This window comes from Pteronotus mesoamericanus, unplaced genomic scaffold, assembly GCF_021234165.1.
Source record: "Pteronotus mesoamericanus isolate MK-2021 breed Mesoamerican mustached bat unplaced genomic scaffold, CSHL_Meso_final contig_20, whole genome shotgun sequence".
In the NCBI taxonomy this organism is placed as follows: Eukaryota; Metazoa; Chordata; class Mammalia; order Chiroptera; family Mormoopidae; genus Pteronotus; species Pteronotus mesoamericanus.
The window spans coordinates 6093060-6115940 of record NW_026555085.1 but is presented as its reverse complement, the minus strand read 5'-3'; the positions used below and the strand labels follow the sequence as shown (position 1 = coordinate 6115940).

The 22881-nt window shown below is 40.0% G+C and overlaps 1 protein-coding gene across 1 annotated transcript in view; it reads left to right on the top strand.

Moving 5' to 3' along the window:
• Positions 1-22881, top strand: part of SLC26A8 (solute carrier family 26 member 8) — a 78021-nt gene that overhangs the window by 17395 nt on the left and 37745 nt on the right. The window contains 3 exon segments of the mRNA XM_054570209.1: positions 6621-6785; positions 7453-7602; positions 11794-11876. Coding sequence (XP_054426184.1) covers positions 6621-6785; positions 7453-7602; positions 11794-11876 — 398 coding nt within the window.

The following is a 22881-nucleotide window of genomic DNA, read 5'->3' as shown; positions in this document are numbered from 1 at the left end:
ATTTATTTTCTGGGGTTCTTGTCAGGATTAAATGAGAAAATGCATATAACACTCAGCCCAGCACCTGTCATTTAGTAAGCATCATAAATTATAATTGCTGAAAATAGAGAAATAAATTTGATACGTTAACAGAGAACAAGATATTTTTTAAAAGATATAATTCCTGTAGTTTAAAAAACCTAGTGTTGTAGGAGAAGACAAAGTAACAGGCAATAAGTCAGTAACCTATCAATAGTCTAAATGGCCTTGGGCATGTTCTGTCCCCTCTTTGAGCCTCAGTTTTTTCATTTAATAAAGGAGGAGACATTCCATATTCAGGAAGATGGAATAGATGTACTTTTCCCTATTCCTCCTGCTAAGTACAACTAAAAACCTTGGAACATTATATGTAAAACAAATGTAAGAAGGCTCTGAAAGGTAGAGAGAAGAAGGCAAATGGTCTCGGACTTCAGGACACCAGGAAAAACACACTGGTGAGTTCCCTGAGATTTTTTTCTTTTTTCTTTCTTTTTTTTTTTTTTGCCTGCTATATCTTAATTTTGGTGCTGAAGAGGCCAGAAACCCAAAGTGCCAATAAGTGCAGACAAAAAAAAGCCCCCCAAAAAGTTTGCCACAGGACCAGGAAAATCAAGATTGAAAATATTAATATGCTGATTTGTCTACTCCAAACAACAAGAAAAAATAGAATTATGATATCACTGGCATTCATATCAGCAAAGACCAAGTGGGGAGCCTAGATTTCTACCCTCACTTAGCTATAATGACATGCCCACCCACTCCCAAATGGGGTATTGTCAGAGAAGGCTAAACAGAGTCAGAACTTTCATCCCCACTGGACAGTAATGAGACACCCATACTACCGCATGCTGGTGTGATGCCAAAGAAGGCCGAGTGAAGAGTCAGGTCTTTCATCACCACACAGCAGTAATGAAGACAACCCCCATCCCTCTGCTGTGATGTTCATGTGGGAAGAAGTAAAGGTATTTCTATCTATCCCAGCCAGGATAATATCAGTGGAGGCTTAGTGTTGAGCCAGAGCTCTTACACCTGCCCAGTAACACTGAAGAGTCTCTAGTGCCTCAAGTGTCAGTGGAAGCTGAGAGGAGAACCTGGACCTCTACCAGGCAATAACAAGGTGGTACCTTCTTCCTTCCCCTGCCAGCACTTTGTCAAAATAAACTAGCTAAAACAGAAGGTTTAAATAAGATCCAGTCTCATAGTATAGTCCCCAAAATGTATGATTGAATTTAAAATCACTTGTCATACTAAGGATGAGGAAAATCTCAACTTGAATGAAAAAAAGACAATAAAAATATTCTGACACCGAGATGAGAGAGATATTAGAATTGTCTGAAAGATTTTAAAGCAGCCATCCTAAAAATGGTTCAGCAAGCAACTTTAAACATACTTAATAAAACTGAAAAATAATCTATCCTCAGCAAATATTAATATAGAGTATTTATATAGAATATAAAATATTAAGAAACAAAAATGGATATTTTAGAACTGAAAAATACAACAAACAAAGTTAAAAATTTAAAGGCTGGGCTTAACAGCAGAATGAAGGAGACAGAGAAAAGAAGCAATAAATGTTAAGAATGAATAATAGAAATTACCAAATCTGAACAACAGAGAGAAAATAGACTGAAAAAAATGAACAGAGCCTCAGGAACAAGGGAATTATAAAAAAAGATCTACCATTAGTGTCATAGGAATCCATAATGAGAGGAAAAAATATATGAGACTGAATTACTTGAAGAGATAATAGCTGAAGACTCCCCAAATTTGGCAAAATATCTAATCCTACAGATTCAAGAAGCTGAGAAAATCCAAAAGAAAATATATTTTTTAAAAATTCACGAGAAGACAAATCATAGTCAAAGTTCTGAAAACTAAAAACAGTGAAAAAAGTCTTGAAAGCAGTGAAACACTTTGCTTATAGGGAGGAAACAATTCAAATTACCACAGATTTCTTATTGGAAACCATGGAGACCAGAAGGAAGTGGCACGATATTTTTCGTTCACTGAAAGAAAAGAACTGTCAATCCAAAATCATATACTCAGTGAAAATACCATTCAAGAATGAAGGGGAAGTCAAGACATTCTCAGATGAAAGAAAACTAAGAGAATTTGTCATAAGCAGACCTACCCTAAAAATACAGCTAGAGGAAGTTCCCTAAAAAGAAAGGAAATGATAAAAGAAGGAATCTTGAAACATCAGGAAGAATGAAAGTAAAAATGTGAATAAATACAATAGATTTTTCTTATCCTCTTAGGTTTTCTAAATTATGTTTGATGGTTGAAGCAAAATTATAACACAATTCTTTTTTAAACAAACATAAAGGGAGGTAAGGTTTCTATACTTTGCTTTAACTGGTAAAATGTTGACATCAGTAGACTGTAATAAATTATATACATAAAATGTAACACCTAAGGCAAGCACTAAAGAAGGTGTACAAAGAAATACACTCAAAAACAATATGAACAAATAAAAATAGAATTCTAGAAATGTTAAAGTAACCCACCAAAGTCAGGAAAAAGAGGAAGAGAAATGAAAACAGAACAAACAGAAAAACAGCAGACATAAGCCCTAACATAGCAATGCTTACACTAAGGAGAGAGACTGACATACTTTAAAATATGCTGTCTACAAGAAACATCAACTATAATGATATGGACAGGTTGCAAGTAAAAGAAGATATAGAATGCAAATATGAATAAAAGAAAAGCAGAATTGACTATATTAATATCAGATAAAGTAGACTTCAGAGCTAAGAAAATTACCAGAGGTAGAGAAGAACACTATCAGAGGATCACTCCGCCAAGAAGACATAACAATTCTAGGTATATATGCACCAAACAACAAAGCTACACAATATGTGAAGCAAAACTAATAGAACTGAAAGGAGAAACAGACAAATTCACAGTTGCAGTTGGAAACTTCAACACTCCTCTCAATAACTGATAAAACAACTAGACAGAAAGGCAGCAAGGAGCCCTGGCTGGTGTGGTGCAGTGGATTGAGCACTGGCTTGCAAACCAAATGGTCACCAGTTCAATTCCCAGTCAGAGCACATTCCTAGGTTGTGGGTCAGGTCCCCAGTAGGGGACCTGTGAGAAACAACCACACATTTATATTTCTCTCCCTCTCTTCCTCCCTCCCTTCCCCTCTCTGTGAAAATAAATAAATAAATATTTTTTTTAAAAAAAGAAAGGCAGCAAGGAAATAATAAAATTCAACAACACTATTGACTAACAGGATTTAAGAGATATTTACAGAACAGTTCATTTAATAAACAACAGAACATACATTCTTTTCAATGACTCATGAAACATATACCAAGATAAACCATATTCTGAGCCATAAAACTAACAATAAATTTAAATGAATTAATATCACACTGTGTTCTCTAACCACAGTGGAATCACACTAGTATTCAATAACAGAAAGTTTACAGGAAAATCCCTGAATATTTGGGCATTAAACAACATACTTCTAAATAATCCATAGGTTAGAAAGTAAGTCTCAAGGAAAAATGTTTATAAATATATTAGGGTAAATGAAAAAGAAAAATACCAAAATTTGTAGGACACAGCTAAAGCAGTACTGAAAGGGAAATTTATAGCACTAAAATGCATACAGTAAAAGAAAGAAAGGATTTCAAATTAATAGTCTAAGTTTCCACCTCAAGAACCTAGAAAAACTGGAGCAAATTAAATCCAAAATAAACAGAAGGTAATAATGAGGAACAAAAATGAATGAAATTGAAAATAGGAAAGTTTACATACTCATCAATTCCTATGTACAATTCCTGAAGTGACAAAATTATGGAAATGGAGAACAGATTGTTGCCAGGGATTAAGGATGAGGGTGGAGGTAGGAGAGTGAGGTGGGGAGTAGGAATGGGAGGTGAGAGGCAAGTGGGTGTTGGCTATAAAGGATCAATAGGAGGGATCCTTGTGGTGATGGAATTATTGGGTATCCTAACTGTGGTATTGTACTCTAGTTTTTCAAGACATTACTCTTAGGGAAAACCAGGTAAAGAGTACACAAGATCTCTCCATTTTGTTTCTGACAACTGCCTATCTATCTGCAATTATCAAAAATAAAAAGTATAAATTTAAAGAACTCTAAACTAGATGATAACATCTAACATTCATTGCTGTGTGCTAGTCATTGTTCAAAACACGTTATATGTAACATCTCTTTTGACCCTCACAACACTTCCTTTTTGAGGGTGGATATTACTATAGTCCTTATTTTAAGGAAACAAATGTATAATGAGGTTAAGTGAATTGCCAAAGGTGAAGAGAGTTTAGTGTCATAAGAATAAAAAATAAAGTAATAATCTTTAGTTGTTATGGAGTTGTATGGAAAGGAAACAGTCATTTGCTGAGCCTTTCTTTCATTCATTGAACATCTAGTACTTGCTTTCTATAAGAACGGCAGATGGGTTTCATGTTTTTCATGTCATAAGACAACTCTGACTGACTGAGAATGGCTGCCTAGAAAACTATGTTAACACAGATTCTGATGCCATGTAACACCTGAGCAAGAAAGAGTTCTGTGGTTATAGATAAGAGAAGGGACCCCCAAAAAGCCAGAATTATCTTCTGGAGTGTGAGCCCCTTGTAGCGCAGGCTTCCCCCACTAGGTGAGTGTTCTAGGAACCCATCTGTATCAGTGTACCAGCTGGTGTTGTTGTGAGAGGCTGCATTTGGCTTCAGTGAATTTTTTTTTGGAAGACTTTTTCAAGGCATTTGCTTCATGATGGGTGATTTACAGGTGCACCTGCCCATACTGTGCTGAATGTTCAACAGTTTTTGACCAAAAGCGGCATGACCCCCACACCCCACCTTCCCTATTCACCTGATCTCACCCTCAGTGGTTTTTTTTTGTTTGTTTGTTTCCCCATATGAAAAATGTCTTCAAAGGGAAACATTTTGTTGACGTGGAAGAGGTAAAACAAAAAACAGCTGAAGCACTAAAGATATCAAAATTGTTCAATTCAAAAACTGTTTTGAGCAGTGAAAAAAACATCTTGATAGGTGTATTGTGTTAAATAGAGATAACTTTGAAGGTGACTGAAGTTTAAATGTGTAAGAACAAATACACAATTTTTATAAATAAATCCTGTTTTGGAGGGATCCCTCCCTTGTACTTGCCATTTACAAGGTGGAAGGAAAATATGGCAGGAAGAATGAGGGATATGTATTTGCATTTGGCACTATTTTCAGATTTGAGCTAAGTGTTTTACATGTGTTGTATAATGTAATCCACTCAAAACATCATGTGTTATTATTCACAATTTATAGATTAGGAAACTGAGGCTCAGAGAGTTTAGTTAACTTGTCCAAACTCATACAGCCAGTGAATGGCAGAGTTAGGATTGAAGCCAAGTTCTCCACCCCCAGGAATCTTGCTCTTTTCAGCACATCTCCTAAAGAAGGGGTGTTTTATTAAGCTCCTGAAAGAGCTGATGGACATGGATTGCCAGAGATGCCAAAAAGAGAGGGGTTCATGCCCTGATTGGTGTATATCAGTTGGTTAGGTGTCATTCTGCAAAGTGAAAGGTCCTTGGATCAATTCTGATCAGGGCACATGCCTGGGTTGCAGGGTTGACCCCAGTGGAGGCGTGTCACATTGACATTTTTTCTCCCTCTCTTTCTCTTTCCCTTCCCCACTCTCTAAAAAAATAAATAAAATCTTTTTAAAAAAGAGGGGTTCATGCATAAACGCAGAAGTAAACATCAGCCAATCACAAGAGACAGGAAATAGACTGGCCTGATTAGAGCAGAGTATTGAGTTGAAGTGACAGGAGATTAAGGTGGAAACACAGTGCACAGCTCATGGGAAGTTTTGAAACAAAAGCTTTTAAAGTGAAAAGATTTATTTCTCCAAGTTTGTTTTCTGAAAATTTCTAGTCCAGTGGAAGATAAAGTGATGAGAATAGCAAGCTTCAAGACTTTCGGGGTTTTCTTCCCTGTCGTCTTCATTGGGCTGTGCCAGTTTTCTGAACCTCCTCTCTTAAGGGGGTTGGGGTCCACGTTTTATCCATCAATTTTCCAATTGTGTTTTTAATCATAAAAGATTGACATGTATATTGTAAAAATCTCAAAGTATAAATTATAAAGTATTACCACCAACTTTAAACCCCATTCCCCAAAGGTAACTTCTGTTAATAGTTTGATGTTTATACTTTAGAGCCTTTGTATATTTAGAAATATATATAATTTATTTTGTTCTATATTATATAACATTTAAAAATATATAATTATATATTCTATATGCACATGTGCATGTAGAATACTATTATATATATGTATACATATATACACATACATACAAGGTCAGTGGATTCTAGGGCAAAAAATTAAGCTTAGGTGCTTGCAAAGAAAGAAAGAAGTGTGGTCTGGTGTCTGTAGGGAGCCTCCGAATGACACCAAGGACCTACTGTATCTCATTAATTTCCATTGATTAGGGAAGGAGAAACATAAGAGTTATCAAAGGGGCCTAACCTAACTTTGCTGTTGGAAAGCCACTGAAGAGAACACAACTGTGCCATTGCTGGTTTGATGACATTCTGCCTGTTTTTCTTTTTCATCTGAACCCCCTGAAGCTATCAATGGGCATGTTAGGGTTTGGCTTTGTGACCACGTACCTTCCAGAAGCTGTGATCAGCGCTTACCTGGCTGCCATGGCACTGCACATTATCCAGTCCCAGCTGACCTCCATCTTCGGGATTATGATTAGTTTCCATGCGGGTCCTATCTCCTTTTTCTATGTGAGTAATTTCTACCCTCACCCAAATTACAAATGCCCCCGCCTTGTCCCCAAAAGAAGTAGATACGAGTGGAGAGACTCCTGCATAGGCAGCTGGGTCAAGAGGGTCCTGGAAATGATTTTCTCTCTCTTAGATTAATACTCTTGATTTATTGGAAACACCAGTTGGAGCATGTTCTCAGTTGCATTAAACACATTGCCCAGCTTTTTAAACTCAAATTATTTACACTAAATTGTGATCTTTAAGATACTATATCTATCATAATTCTTCCCATTACATGGCTCATAACAGACATGTATCCTAAGACATCTAAAGAATATAAATTGCTAGGTAATCCTTGAATGCAAGAATGGCATAGGAGCCAAGCTAAAGCATATATATGGTCTGGGAAAATTACTACAGATTAAGCTAACAAACAGAACTCCTGAGTCCTTTGTGTTACACTAAAATATATAAAGTGTATTCTTTCTTTTTTGAACATTACTATCATTTAATATCACTTTTTCAACTTAAAAAAAAAAATACAATCCACACACCTGGTCAAGACTTTTGTGCCCAGCAAAACTGTCTAGGGATTTCTTATTGAACTAATCTAGAAAGTGTCATTTTCTAGATTTATGCAATTATATATCCCTTTCTAAGACTTTGTAATTTTGTTTTCTTTCAGAACATAGTTAACTACTGTATGTCTCTCCCAAAAGCTAATTCCACCAGCATCCTACTATTTCTAACTGCTATTGTGGCTCTGAGAATCAACAAATGCATCAGAATTTCCTTCAATCAGTACCCCATTGAGTTTCCAATGGAAGCTTTTCTGGTAAGTGTTTTGATGTCCCAAAATCACGATGCAGATCATTTAAAATACCTAGCTTTTAAAAAATTAAATAAAAAGCAACCTAGGAAGGGAAAGGTTATAAAAATAATAATTAAAAAACATATGTTGAATTGTGACAAAGCTGAATACATTTAGTTTTAAATGCTCGCTTATATTTGTAAAACATACTTATTTTCAAAGGACTTTCATCTATTGCCTCTCTTTCATACTACTTAAAAAAGTAATGTTTCTCCTTATGCAAGCAATACAGGCTCATCCTAACAATTTTGCAATACATGAAGAAGAAAAAAAGGAAAAAATTCCTATAGCTTCACCACCCAAAGTCAACTACAATTGATACTTTTAGATTTTTAATTATTCATCTTCCAAACAAATATATGACAGGCCTGTACTCCGTGTTGGTGGACTTCCATCTTCTTACATGTAACAGTTTTGTTGCTATTTGAGTCTACTTGCAGTCATACTGTCATTTAGCCTCCTTTCATTCCCATTGTGTCACAGTAAAGAAACTGAGAGGCATTACCTAATCCATGTCACTAGTAAGTGGCAGAGCTGGGGCTCACTACTGTCTAGTAATAATATTTCTTGTTATAAAAATCCACTGATAAAATTTATCTTTTGCAGTTATAATTCACTGTTTTAGAATGATAAAGACATGTTCATAAATAAAGCTTAAGTTTTTTAAGGCCAGTATTTCTCATTAGGATTGCTGAATCCTTGGGTGTCTTTGAGAACTATTTTCCCCTTAAGAAGTGGTCTCTTGCAGAGATACTTAAAGTTTACCAAATATCCTTGTGCTCCCCTGTATTTCCCAGCCACCCTTGTAGTTAGGCAAGACCATGTGACTTTGGAGCTAAAGTATAGGAGACCAGATGTGAGTGCCCAGGTACTTCCTTCCCCTGCTGTGATAGTCATCGGGGCTGTATGTTGAGATGAGTCTGCAGGTGGAATTAGCTTGGATCCTTGAGGCACCCTTTGCAAAGAAGCCTCTCTGGAGAGACACGGACCCACAATGGACTTTGTTTAGGCAAATAACTTTTATGTGTTAAGATCTCATGGTTTGTATGTTGCCACAGCATACCTATCCTATCCTAACTAATCCAGGTCTCTACAGTTCGTGATTGAAAGAGCATGGGAACTGCTTTTGGAAATTGAGACTAAGCTCTGTTTCATTACTGTTTACCACTTGTAGAGGTGCATATTCTTTCTTCCTCAGAGTAGTTGAAAAGCTGTTAATTCCTAAAGGACAAAGGCTGAAGGGCTGCTTTTACAAAAGACTTTCCAAAACACTGTACGCAAATAGTGGTGCCCTGGTGCCGAGGAGGTGATGTGCGTTTGGAGTTTGGGGAATGGAGCCAGAGGCAACCTCTCCTTTCCACAGAGCCCCACCCAGTTCTGACATCTTAGAAAACAGAGGCTTTGGAGCCACCAGCAGATGGCATCTATGACACAGACATCGCTCTCTCATTTCAGCTTTATCAAGGTATAATTGACATATAAAATTGTAAGGTATTTAACTTGTGCATCATGTTGATTTGACACACATGTACATTGGGAAAGGATCCACCCATCTGGTTAATTAACACATCCATTGCTTCACGCATTTGTCTCTTTTGGAGGGGGTGAGGACAATTTAAGCTCTACTCTTTTTATCAAATTTCAATTATACAATACAGAGTTATCAGTTACAGTCACCATGTTACTACACATTAGTTCCTAACACTTTATTGTAGTTGAAAGTCGTATCTAAAATTTTATCACCTTTTTCCTATTTCCCTCACCACAGCCCTGGCAGCCACCTCTCTACTGTTTCTATGAGTGTGACTGGTTTTGTTTTTAGGTTCCACATTTAAGTGACACCAGGCAGTATTTGTTCCTCTATCTGGCTTATCTTACTTATCATGATGCCCTTAAGACCTACCCAGGTTATCACAAATCAACCCTCTCTTAAGAGACATCAGCAGCAGGAATTATAGTGCTATTTCTTCAAGCAACCTCAAAAGCAATGAACATTATCCTGGGTTATTAAGAAAGGAGGGAAGTGAGAGCACAGAGGATGCTGTGGGTTCACTGTGGCTGACAGATTGGTTTGTGAGCCACAGTTAAAACATCCCTTTGGGAAGTGCTGTGAATAATTAGGATGCACCATGAAGTGAAGCGAGGGAGGAATCTGAGACCCAGCAATACAAGTAGTTGAAGACTTAGAATCATTGCAACTTAGGTATTAAACTTTTTTGTGACTTCATTTATACTCAGAGGTCTTTGAAGCCTACAATATGTTACTTATACACATGTCAAGTGATTGGGAACACTTTCTGCTACATAGCGGGAATTAGAGATGTCGTTTAGAACTGGAAAAAGACCTCTATATTTCCCCTGCTGGTGAGAATAATGGGAGAAGGAAGATAACAGTGGCTATGGCCTGAGGTATAAAGAGTTTCTCACAGTGCCCATCATGAAACTACTGTTTCGATTTGCAGGAACCTTCACACATCCACCACTCTGGCCTGTTCTTAAGGTGGTAGTCTCAAATATGAGGGAAATTTTCGAGGCTGTATCTGAGATCCAGGTACAATCTACTAACAAATAATTCAAGAGTCCCAGAGCTATAAGAAATGATACATACTATATGTTCCTAGTTTATTTGTGTGTTTGTAGTTAAGTTGTGTAGCAAATATAAAAAAAAAGTGTTAATAGTAGTTGCCTTTAGGTGATTCATTTCTGCTTGTTAATCTTTCATATTTTTTCTATTTTCCTTTATGAGCAAGTATTATCTTTACACTGGAAATAAAAGAGTTCCTTGGCCACTTGCTACACATCTTGTCCCTTAACTACACAAAGACCAAAACTTTTCTTCTCTGACTCAAGCTATGATCCATGTTCTTGCCTCCATTCTGATCTTCAAGCTTCCTAGGGGTCTTCATCTGATCACAGCGTCATGGTTAAACCAACTGCTACCCTGCTCAGTGTCTGGTTGAACTGTTAGAGTAGATGCTGGGAAAAGATTTATATGTTAGGAGGATGGGGTAAAGCAACTATATAATTATTATTTTAAAACGTAGGCATTGAGGGCCCTAGCCAGGTATCTCAGATGGTTCGAGTGCTGTCCCAATACACCAAGGTTGAGGGTTCTATCCCTGGTCAGGGCACATGCAGGAGTCAACCAATGGATGCATGAATAAGTGGAACAACAAAGTCATTCTCTCTCTCTCTCCCCACTCCCTCCCTCCTTCCCGCTACTTCTTTCCCTTCCTCTCTCTAAAATCAATAATTTAAAACAATTTTTTTAAAACCCTAGGCACTGAGTTCTATTATTGTCCATGGTTTAATTTGCTTTGGTGTGAGGTCTTTATGAGATATAATAGCAGATAGGTTATCTATTTTCCTTCTAGTTGAAATGAAAGGGAGAAATTTTAGAAATTAATGAATGGGGAAGAAAAAAGGCAAGTAGTTGCTTTGCTAAAGACCTTTTTCCTTGTGCTATAAAATGCTGTTCCATATTATTAACGGTTAGTCAGTAATACGATTCTCAATATATCTCAACAATCCCCTAAAGGACTTATTTATATGAGCACAGTGTACCTAGATCTTTATTTAAAACCGAGGCCTTGATACAGCTCTTACCCGAAAATGCTTATACTTGCCCCATTGGGGTGTCCAACCTGCGTCCCATGGGCCACATGCAGCCCAGGATGTCTGTGAATGCAGCCCAACACAAAACTGTAAGTTTACTTAAAACATTATGAGATTTTTGTGATTACATATCATAGTGTATTTAATATATGGTTCAAGACAACTCTTCTTCTTCCAGTGTGACACAGATGCCAAAAGTTTGTACACCCCTGCTAGATGATTAAAGTTGGCAAGGAAAGAGAAGTCCAGGGCATCCATTTGTCCCCATTATATGTCAGAGACCAAGGCTGAAGTTGCTTTCCATTTGGGCTCCAGTGCTCAAAACAGCTTCAGGAACTAAAAGAATCAGGGAGGACTCCTGCTTTCCTTGCTGCACTGAACTGGCCCTGCCTCCCTCTCTCCAATGTTCATGCATAGGGACTGACACATATTTCATTCCCTGTCCTGCCAGAAGCTAAGGGCATCTCCACTCCTGGAAGCAATACACAAAATAATATTTACATGATGGTATGCCTTTTTTTTTTTTTTAAACCCCTACAGGTTCTTGGCTTCAGTGCCTTTGCAAACAAGGTAAACATGGCCACAGAAACCAGCAAGATGCTCATTGATATGATTCCGTATAGGTTGGTAATTTCATTTTTCAAGACTACTTTTGTCTTTCTCTTACATTCTGATTACTTGATTGACATTCTCCACTAGGGGTCTTTAAGCCACAGCCCCATTCAGGTCACAAGTGTACATTCATTTTAGAACATAGAGGTTTGCGAAAGGAGCAGGGCTAGGACAACCCCCTTGTTTCTTCTCTGGTCAGTCTCTGACTCTATTTCCATAGTTGAACCAATCCCCTTACCCAAATAAATTGTTGGAGGCATGGAGTACCAGAGAGACTCATTCATTATTTTCTAATACATTATGGGCCTCTTCAGCCTCCATACCTATCTGATTAACTCTCACGGATGGGACAAAAGATGCCTCTGTTTTCCTCTCTCCTGGGGATTAGTGCTCATGAGATGAGCATTCCTTCTGTCTTCAGCCACTTAGACTGAATCGGTGTCCTTGAGTAACATTGTGCCATTACTCTGAGTAGAAAGCTATCCTCAGTGAGTCTGGCATAAAGAGTTCTTAGGGACTGACAATTTACATCATAATTCCTACCAGGGACTACGGAGCAACACTCTTGCTTCTGCTGGGAAATTGTAATTTCTTTAACCTTGATCAGATGATCACTTTAGCTAAGAAGGGTAATGTACTGTAGTTTGTTGACTCATAAGCAGGCTTTTGAAGAGCACTGTTCATTTCCTCATGCTGTTCAACAGGGAACACTGCAAAGAGTTAGAGATACTGGCTAGCCCCCAGGGTAACAAAACAGGCTACTTTGACATAACCAGAATGGATTAGTCCCATATCCTACCAGTTCTCAGTGAAACCTGTGATGGCTAAATCCATTTGAAATTCTGTTCAGTTGAAGGTTGGGGGTGGAGTGAGCAGACTGCCAGGGAATGTGACAGTAAATAAGGTTTGGTCTCTACACTCAGAAAAAAATAACACAAACAACGGGATTGATACTTCATGTAATTATTTTATTTCATTTGCCCCCTCACATTAATTATGAGGTAGATCTTATCTTCTTTTTATGGCTGAGGAAACTAAGACTTACCAAATTTAAATTACTCATCCAAGATCATACAGCTGGTCAGTGGCAGAGCTATTTAATTCCAAAACCTGATTATAACCACTCTATTAGACTCAATATGCTTCTGTTATTAATGACTTAAAAACTACACAGTTAGCCTTTGTTTATATTTTTTCATAAAATTCAAGATTATAGGCAGTGAGCATTCCAAAAATCTAATTTTAGGTACTGCTTTGAACTTCCTTTATTATTATTTATTTATTTATCCAAGGTTGCTATGGACAAGAAAAAAAAATTTAAGTTAGTTCCTTCAATACCCATGTCCCCTTTTAACCTAAACTGTTAATAAAGAATTGAATGTGGAGAGAGAAGATGGCGGAGGAGTGAATGGGAGTCACACTGACCTCTTCCCAAGACCAAACTGGAATTGCGACTAAATAGTGGAGTAATCACGTGGAAAACAATGGAACGATAGTGGGAGAGGAGCCTTGGAGCCGGGGACAGTGGATTCAACTCTCACACATCCCAATGGGTGAGAAGTGCGGTGGAGGCTCGAGAGGGTGGGCTGGGTGCCCACGGGCACCAGCACCAGAGGGACATTGAAACGGCCAGTTAGCTTCCCCTGAGAAGAACGGGGTCTGAATCATAAACAGGGACCCCTAAACTACAGCAGCTAAAACCAAGAAAATACAGACAAAACGCAACCCCAAAAAGCTTAGGGGCGTTCTCTGCCAGAGACAGGTGGCTGGGGATGCAAAGAGACATTTAAAGGGCCAATGCAAAAATTGCAGTGGCAGCCACCCTCCTTGATCTCTGGGTAGAGGCCACAACAGAGTGGGCTGGTGCCTGGGAAAAGACTGGTGAGGAAAACTTTGTGAAGAGAACCGACACAGCGGCCAGTGGAGCCTGGGTGATAACGCACCTCCCACTCTGCAGCTACCATCTCACTCAGGCATAAGGGAATCAATTAACCTGCCTTTTGTGTGCTCCGCACACAGCTTGTGCATGTGAGCTGGGGGACTGAGTGCAGACTGGCTGGGAGAGCCTTGAGGAGAGACTGGAGACAGAGGCGTTGGGGAAAGAATGGGAGGAGGAACCGGGGAGTCCCGACTCCCTCCCCTTTCTGTAGTCTCCATTGTGGGCTGGAAGGGCGTGACCCCAAAGAGGCAGAAGCGGGGCGCGCATGAACCAGACTGCCTGCAATTGAAACGCAGGCCGCACAGGTGATGGATCCTTGACCGAAGGGGTCACAGAACTGCCCAGAGACCCCTGAGGAGAGACTACAAACGGAGGTGTTGGGGAAAGAACAGGAGGAGGAACCAGGGAGTCCCGACTCCTTCTCCTTGCCGTAGTCTCCATTGCGCGGGAAGAGGCCACACCCCCAAAGAGCCAAAAGCCAAGAAGCACACATAGACACCCCAAAAACAACCAGTGCAGGCGTGCATACTTGCACCGAGTGACTGGCGAGGGTTGGCGAGCGTGTGTGTGACCTGCGCGGGCTGGTGAATGCTTGCACCAGCCAGCAAGGCCTCCCACAGATTGGCACCCATATGGCCTGCGAGGGAGTGCACAGAGCGGCAAGGGCAGGCGTAAATTGACGCGCCCGCCCGCAATTGCGGAGCGGCCCACAAAATTAGTAGATCCGCGGCCGTAGGGGTCACAGAGCTACCCAGAGTCCCTGGAGGAGAGACCGGAGACAGGATTAACCAGAGAGTCCTGGAGCTGACTTCCTCCCATTTCTGTAGTCCCCATTTGGCGAGGGCAAGCAACGCACCCAAAGAGCCAAAAGCGGGGAAAACACACAATAGAAGACCCTTAAACTGACCAATGCCGGGGAGCTCACCAGCCAGGGGGCCAGATGAGTACACGAGGTTGCGAATAAGCCCCCTGGTCTGGGGCAAGCACGTGCGACCCCAGGCAGGCGGGGGATCCTGCCGTGCAGGAGCGTGCTCAAGGAACCGGCGTGAGAGTGCAGAGAGATCCCAAAAAATAGCCCAGCCCTGACCGAAGGGGTCACAGAGCTGCCCCAAGCAGGAGTCAGACACAGACAGTAGACTCCTGGAAGGCTCAAACAAACAACCTAAGGTCATATAGGGTCAACAACTGACATCATCAGAGGCAGGCCCAGAAAGAAAAGTAAAGGACAAAAATATTTAACAGACTCTCACAAAAATGGGAAGAAAAAGAAGTTCCCCCCAAATGAGTGGAAAAGGGGACTCCCCACAGAGAGAGCTAAATGAAATAGAGGCAAGGGAACTATCAGATACTGAATTCAAAACAGTGGTTCTAAGGAAGCTCAATGAGCTCAGCCAGCTCAAAGATAACTATGAGAAACTGCAGAGAAACTATCAGGATCTTACAGCAAACTATATCAGCCTGGAAAAGGACATAGAAACTATCAAGAAGACACAAGAGGATATGAAGAATACCATTTCTGAATTGAAGAACACAGTAAAAGGAATCCAAAGCAGGCTGGATGAAGCCGAGGATCGAATCAGTGAGATGGAGGATAAGGTAGAAAGAAGCTCCCAGAAAGAACAAGAAATGGAAAAACGGCTCAAAAAGAATGAAGAGGCATTTAGGGAAATGCAGGACAACCTGAAACACAATAATATCCGTATAATAGGGATACCAGAAGGAGAAGAGGAGGAGCAAGGGATAGAGAACCTCCTCGAAAAAGTAATGATGGAAAATTTCCCTAATTTGAGGAGAGAAAGGCTCTCATGGGTCCAGGAGGCACAGAGGACCCCACTCAAGAGGGACTCAAAGAGGTCCACTCCAAGACACATCATCATTAAAATGGCAAATGTCAAAGACAAAGAGAGAATCCTCAAGGCAGCAAGGGAGAAGGAGAAAGTAACATACAAGGGGGCCCTGATACGCCTAGGAGCTGACTTCTCAACAGAAACACTACAAGCCAGAAGGGAATGGCAACAAATATTCCAAGCCATGAAAAGCAAAGGCCTACAGCCAAGGCTGCTCTACCCAGCGAGGCTCTCAATTAAAATATAAGGGGAAATACGGAGTTTCCCAGACAAGAGAAGACTAAAAGAATACATCTCTACCAAACCAGCACTCCAAGATATGCTAAGGGGACTGGTTTAAGCAGATGAAGGAAAAGAATGAGACAGAGAGGAACACAGGTACAAAGAGAAAAGATGAGTAAGTTTCTATCAGTAATATCTCTCAATGTGAATGGACTAAATGCCCCAATCAAAAGACACAGGGTAGCTGAATGGATAAGAAAACATGACCCACACATATGCTGTCTACAAGAGACCCACCTCAGAGCAAGAGACCTACACAGATTGAAAGTAAAGGGATGGAAAAAAATATTCCAAGCAAATGGACATGAGAAAAAGGCCAGGGTTGCCATACTTGTATCAGACAAAGTAGATTTCAAAACAAAGGCCATAAAGAGAGACCCAGAGGGGCACTTTATAATACTTAAAGGAAGAATCTATCAAGAAGACATCAACATTGTAAACTTATATGCTCCCAATATAGGAGCCCCCAAGTTTATAAGGAAATTGTTGGATGACTTCAAAAAAGATATAGACAGCAACACACTGATAGTAGGGGACTTTAACACCCCACTGTCAAAAATGGACAGATCTTCCAAACAAAACATTAATAAACATATTGTGGTGCTGAATGACACACTGAATCAAAGAGACTTAACTGACATATATAGAACCTTACATCCCAAAGAAGAAAAATACACATTCTTTTCAAATGCTCATGGCAGTTTTTCAAAGATAGACCACATGATAGGACACAAAGCAAACCTCAGCAAATTCAGGAAAATTGAAATAATACCAAACTTTTTCTCAGACCACAAGGGCTTGAAACTGGAAATCAACCTCAAAGAGAAACTTCAAAAACTTGCAAACTCATGGAGACTGAACAGTAGACTATTAAACAATGAATGGGTCAATAATGAGATAAGAGAAGAAATCAAAAAATTTCTGGAAACAAATGAAAATGAACAGACAACAGTCCAAAACCTATGGGACACAGCAAAGGCGGTCCTGAGAGGGAAGTTCATAGCAATACAGGCTTACCTAAAAAAGATAGAAACATTTCAAATAAAGACCTAACACTGCAACTTCAAGAATTGGAGAAACAACAACAAATAAATCCCAGATCAAGTAGAAGGAAGGAAACAGTCAAGATTAGAGCAGAACTGAATGACATAGAGACGAAAAGAACAATTCAGAGGATCAACCAATTCAGAAGCTGGTTCTTTGAAAAGATAAATAAAATCGACAAGCCTTTAAGCAGACTCATCAAGAATAAAAGGGAGAGGACCCAAATTAATAATATCAGAAATGAAAGAGGAGAAATAACAACTGATACCACAGAAATACAAAGGATTGTCAGAAACTACTATGAACAATTATATGCCAAGAAATTTGAAAATCTTGATGAAATGGACAAATTTTTAAAAAAGTATAATCTTCCAACACTGAAGGAGGAAGAAACAGAAAGCTTGAACAGACCGATAACAGCTGGGGAAATTGAAGCAGTAATCAAGAAACTCCCGGCACACAAAAGCCCAGGGCCAGACGGCTTCACAGGAGAATTTCCCAAAACGTTTAAGGAAGAGCTAACCCCTGTCCTTCTCAGACTATTCCAAAAAATCCAAGAGGAGGGAAGACTCCCAGACTCTTTATATGAGGCCAGCATCACTCTGATCCCAAAACCAGATAAAGACCCTACAAAGAAAGAAAACTACAGGCCAATTTTGCTGATGAACATAGATGCTAAAATCCTCAAGAAAATATTGGCAAACCACATCCAGCAATACATGAAAAAGATTATCCACCACGATCAAGTGGGATTCATCCCAGGCATGCAGGGATGGTTCAATATATGCAAATCAGTAAACGTGATATATCACATAAATAAAAGACAAAAACCACATGATCATCTCGACAGATGCAGAAAAAACATTCAATAAGGTACAGCACCCATTTATGATCAAAACACTCAGCAAAATGGGAATAAATGGGGCATTCCTCAATGTAATAAAGGCCATATATGAAAAACCTACAGCCAATATCATACTCAATGGGCAAAAACTGAAAGCTTTCCCACTAAGATCGGGAACACGACAAGGATGTCCGCTCTCACCTCTTCTTTTCAACATCGTATTGGAAGTCCTAGCCACAGCAGTTAGACAAGAGAAAGAGATAAAAGGCATCCAAATAGGAAAGGAGGAAGTGAAGCTATCATTGTTTGCAGATAACATGATAGTGTACATAGAGAACCCTGACTCGACCAAAAAACTCCTCAACCTAATAAGTGAATTTGGCAAAACAGCAGGATATAAAGTCAACATTCACAAATCAAAGGCATTTTTGTACACCAGCAATGCAATAGAAGAAGAAGAAATCAGAAAAAAAAATACCATTCGATATAGCAAGAAGAAAAATAAAGTACCTAGGCATAAATTTAACCAAAGACGTAAAAGACCTGTACGCAGAAAACTATACAACATTGAAAAAAGAAATTAAGGAAGACACAAATAAATGGAAGCATTTACTGTGCTCATGGATTGGAAGAATTAATATCATCAAAATGTCCATACTACCCAAAGCAATTTATAGATTCAATGCAATCCCTATTAAGATACCAATGACACATTTCACAGAAATAGAACAGACATTTCAAAAATTTATATGGAACCATAAACGACCCTGAAAAGCCTCAGCAATTTTGAGAAAGAAAAACAAAGTAGGAGGGATCACAATACCGGACATCAAACTCTACTACAAAGCTACTATACTCAAAACAATGTGGTACTGGCACAAGAACAGACCCATAGACCAGTGGGACAGAATAGAAAGCCCAGAAATAAGCCCAGGTCTCTATGGACATCTAATATTTGACAAAGGGGGCAGAAGCATAAAATGGAGCAATAATAGCCTCTTCAACAAATGGTGTTGGGAGAGCTGAACGGCTACATGCAAAAAATTGAAATTGGATCATCAGCTGACACCATACACAAAAATAAACTCAAGATGGATAAAAGACTTAAATATAAGTCGCAACACCATCAAAGTCCTAGAGGAGAACATTAGCAGGAAACTCTCAGATATCCCACGCAGCAATTTTTTCAGTGATATGTCTCCTAAAGCAAGGGACGTAAAGGAAAGAAAAACAAGTGGGACCTCATTAAAATAAGAAACTTCTGCATGGCAAAAGAAAACATCAACAAAATGAAAAGGGAGCCAACTATATGGGAAAATATATTCGCTAATGATACATCAGATAGAGGTTTGATCTCCAAGATATATAAAGAACTCACTCAACTCCACTCCAAGAAGACAAAGGATCCAATCAAAAAATGGGCAAAGGACCTGGGCAGACGCTTTTCCAAGGAGGAGATACAGAGGGCCCAGAGGCATTTGAAAGGATCCTCAGCATCACTAGCCATCAGAGAAATGCAGATCAAAACCACCATGAGGTACCACCTCACACCGGTCAGAATGGCCATCATAAACAGATCCACAAACAACAGGTGCCGGCGAGGCTGTGGAGAAAAGGGAACCCTAGTCCACTGTTGGTGGGAATGCAGACTGGTGCAGCCACTGTGGAAAGCAGTGTGGAATTTCCTCAAAAAGCTGAAAATGGAACTGCCTTTTGATCCAGTGATTCCCCTGCTGGGACTATACTCTAAGAACACCAAAACGCCAATACAAAAGAACCTATGCATCCCATGTTCATAGCAGCACAATTTACAATAGCCAAGTGTTGGAAGCAACCTAAATGCTCATCAGTAGATGATTGGATCAAAAAATTATGGTACATATACACAATGGAATATTACGCAGCAGAAAGAAAAAAAGAACTACTAAACTTCGCGACAGCATGGATGGAACTGGAGAGCATTATGCTAAGTGAAATAAGCCAGGGGGCGAAAGACAAATACCATATGATCTCACCTATAAGTGGAACCTAACCAACAATACAAAGATGCAAGGAAAATAAGACCAGCATCACTGAAAGGAAAAGAAATCAACAGAGACAAGAGGGAAGGTGGGGGGCGGGACGGGGAAAAGGAAGGGAAGGGGAAAATCAAGGAACATATAGCAAGGACTCATGGACAAAACCAAAGGGGAAGAGCTGAGGGAGGGAAGGAGGGAGAGGGCAAGGGAAAGTGGTGGGGGGTAGGCAGAGACAAATGTATTTGAAAAAAATAAATTAAAATAAAATTAAAAAAAAAAAGAATTGAATGTTACAGAGAACAGCAGAAAGGAAAACAGTATCTGGTGTTGTTATCATACAAACATTTAAGGTTTACTAACATACATTTAGGCAATAAATTCCATTTACCGTATTCCTCTTTGGCACAGCCACATTCTTAACTAACATCTTAAAAGAACAAGAAGGGGCCCTGACCAGTGTGGCTCAGTTGGTTAGAGCATTGATACCTAACTAAAATTGTAGGTTCAATTCCCAATCAGGGCACAAATCTAGGTTGTGGGTTCGATCCTGGTCTGGGCAGGTACTGAGGATAGCCAATCAATGCTTTTCTCTAGCTTTGAGGTTTCTCTCTCTCCCTTCTTTTCTCTCTAAAAGCAATGAAAAAAATGTCCTCAAGTGACAAAATAAAAATTTAAGGACAAAAGAAGAAATTTAATAATGAGTTAAATATTTGTGTTTGAACATTTTGTTATATTCCTATAAAGCTTATTTTCCGGAAAACACCAAAGTGCTTTTAAGTTATAAGTATGTTATAAATAGGAAATTAAAATAGATATAGTTGGATAATGAAAAAAAAGATATTCAAAAATAAAATTTAGAATGGAATCAAGATGGCGGAGGAGTGAGTGGAAGGTTCACTGACCTCTTCCCAGGACCAACCTGGAATCACAACTAAATGGTGGAGAAATCACCTGGAACAAACAACTGAACGATAGTGAGAGAGGAGCCTTGTAACTTCGGAGACAGAAGAATCAGCTCTAGCGCAATCTAACTGGTAAGGAGTGCGGTATAGACTCGAGAAGGTGAGCAGGGTGCCCACGGGCAGCAGCACCAGAAGGATATTGAAACGGCCAGTGGGATCCACCTAAGAGTGGGGTCAAAACCAAAAGTGGGGATCTCTAGCCCACAGCACCAGAAACCAAAAAGTACACAGAAGACAGCCAGCTGTGAAAAGCGGCTGGGTTGCTCTCTGCCAGAGACAGGCAGCTGGAGACACAAAGAACTGTTTAAAGGGCCAACGCATAAATTTTTATTTGCAGCCACTTACTCTGGTCTCTGGCAAAGGTGGGGCAGAGTGGGCTAGAGACACTTGAGGATACACTGGGTAAGGAGGCTTTGGGGAGAGAACTGAGAGAGTAGCCAGCGGGATCTTGGTGCTGAGTCACTGCCCATGCGGCAGCAGCCATTTTGGTCAGGCAGAGACCACTCCCCCTGAGCAGCACCAGCGTCAAAGGACCCAATAGCCCCACCCCCAAATGGGATTCCACCCCACCCTGTGCTGTCTAAGCTGCCTGCTGAGTGCAGAGTGGCAGCCACAAACAGTAGATCCCTGGCTAAAGGGGATGCAGAGAGGTCTGGTGACACTTGAGGAGAGACGGAGGCTTTGGGAGAGAATGGAGAGAGTAGCCAGTAGGATCCTGGTGCGGACTCCTCCCCCATATGGCAGCAGCATGAGAGGACGCAATAACCCCACCCCCAGTAGGGACTCTGCCCCACCCTGAGCTATCTAAGGTGCCATGCTGAGTGCAGAGTGACTAGATTAACAGCTGAAGGAGAGAGCCACAGATGGGAGATTCCTAAAGTCTCGAACAGACTGCCTAAGGTCAGGCAGGGACAACATCTGACATCATTAGAAGCAGATCCAGAAAGTAAAAACAGCAGTCTCCAACCATAGAAGTTCACACCACAAAGTCAGGAAGTCAAGACAGATCAACTTAAGAAGGAGAAGCAAAAGAGAAGAATCTCACAAATAATGGGAAGACAAAGAAATATGCCCCGCTCAAAAGGAAAGGAGGAATCCCCAGAAAGAGAACTAAATGAAATAGAGGCACGTAAACTATCAGGTCTTGAGTTCCAAACAACGGTTCTAAGGAATCTCAATGAGCTCAGCGAGCTCAGAGAGAATTACAAAAAACTACAGGGAAACCACGAGGAACTACCCGCAAACTATATCAGCATGAAAAAGGACACAGAAACTATCAATAAGAGACAAGGGGAAATGAAGAATACAATTTCTGAATTGAAGAACACAGTAGAAGGAATCAAAAGCAGGCTTGATTAAGCTGAGGACCAAATCAGCAAGCTGGAGGACAGGTAGAAAAAAGCTCCCAGAAAGAGCAAGAAAATGAAAAAACACTCAAAAAGAATGAAGGGGCATTTAGGGAAATGCAGGACAACCTGAAATGTCATCATATCCATATAATAGGGATATCAGAAGGAGAAGAGGATGAGGAAGGGATAGAGAACCTGTTTGAAACGGTAATGATGGAAAACTTCCCTAATTGGAGGAGAGGAAAAGTCACACAAGTTCAGGAAGCACACAGGGTCCCATTCAAGAGGAAACCAATGAGGCCCACTCCAAGACACATCATCATTAAAATGACAAATATCAAAGACAGAGAATCCTAAAGCAAACAAGGGAAAAAGAGGTAGTAACATATAAGGGAGCCCTGATATGGCTAGCATTTCACTTCTCAACAGAAACACTACAAGCCAGAAGGGAATGTCAATATTCCAAGTCATGAAAAGCAAAAGCCTCCAACCAAAACGGCTCTTACCCAGCAAGGCTCTCATTTAAAATGGAAGACAAAATAAGGAGTTTCCCAGACAAAAGAAGGCTAAAAGAATACGCCTTCACCAAACCAGCACTGCAAAATATGCTAAAGGAACTGCTTTAAGATGCAGAAAAAGTTTCTATGAATACCTAGTTCCTTTCAGAGTTGTCAACACTTGATATTACCAATATTTCTAATACTCATTAATCTGATTGTGACAATGATGTT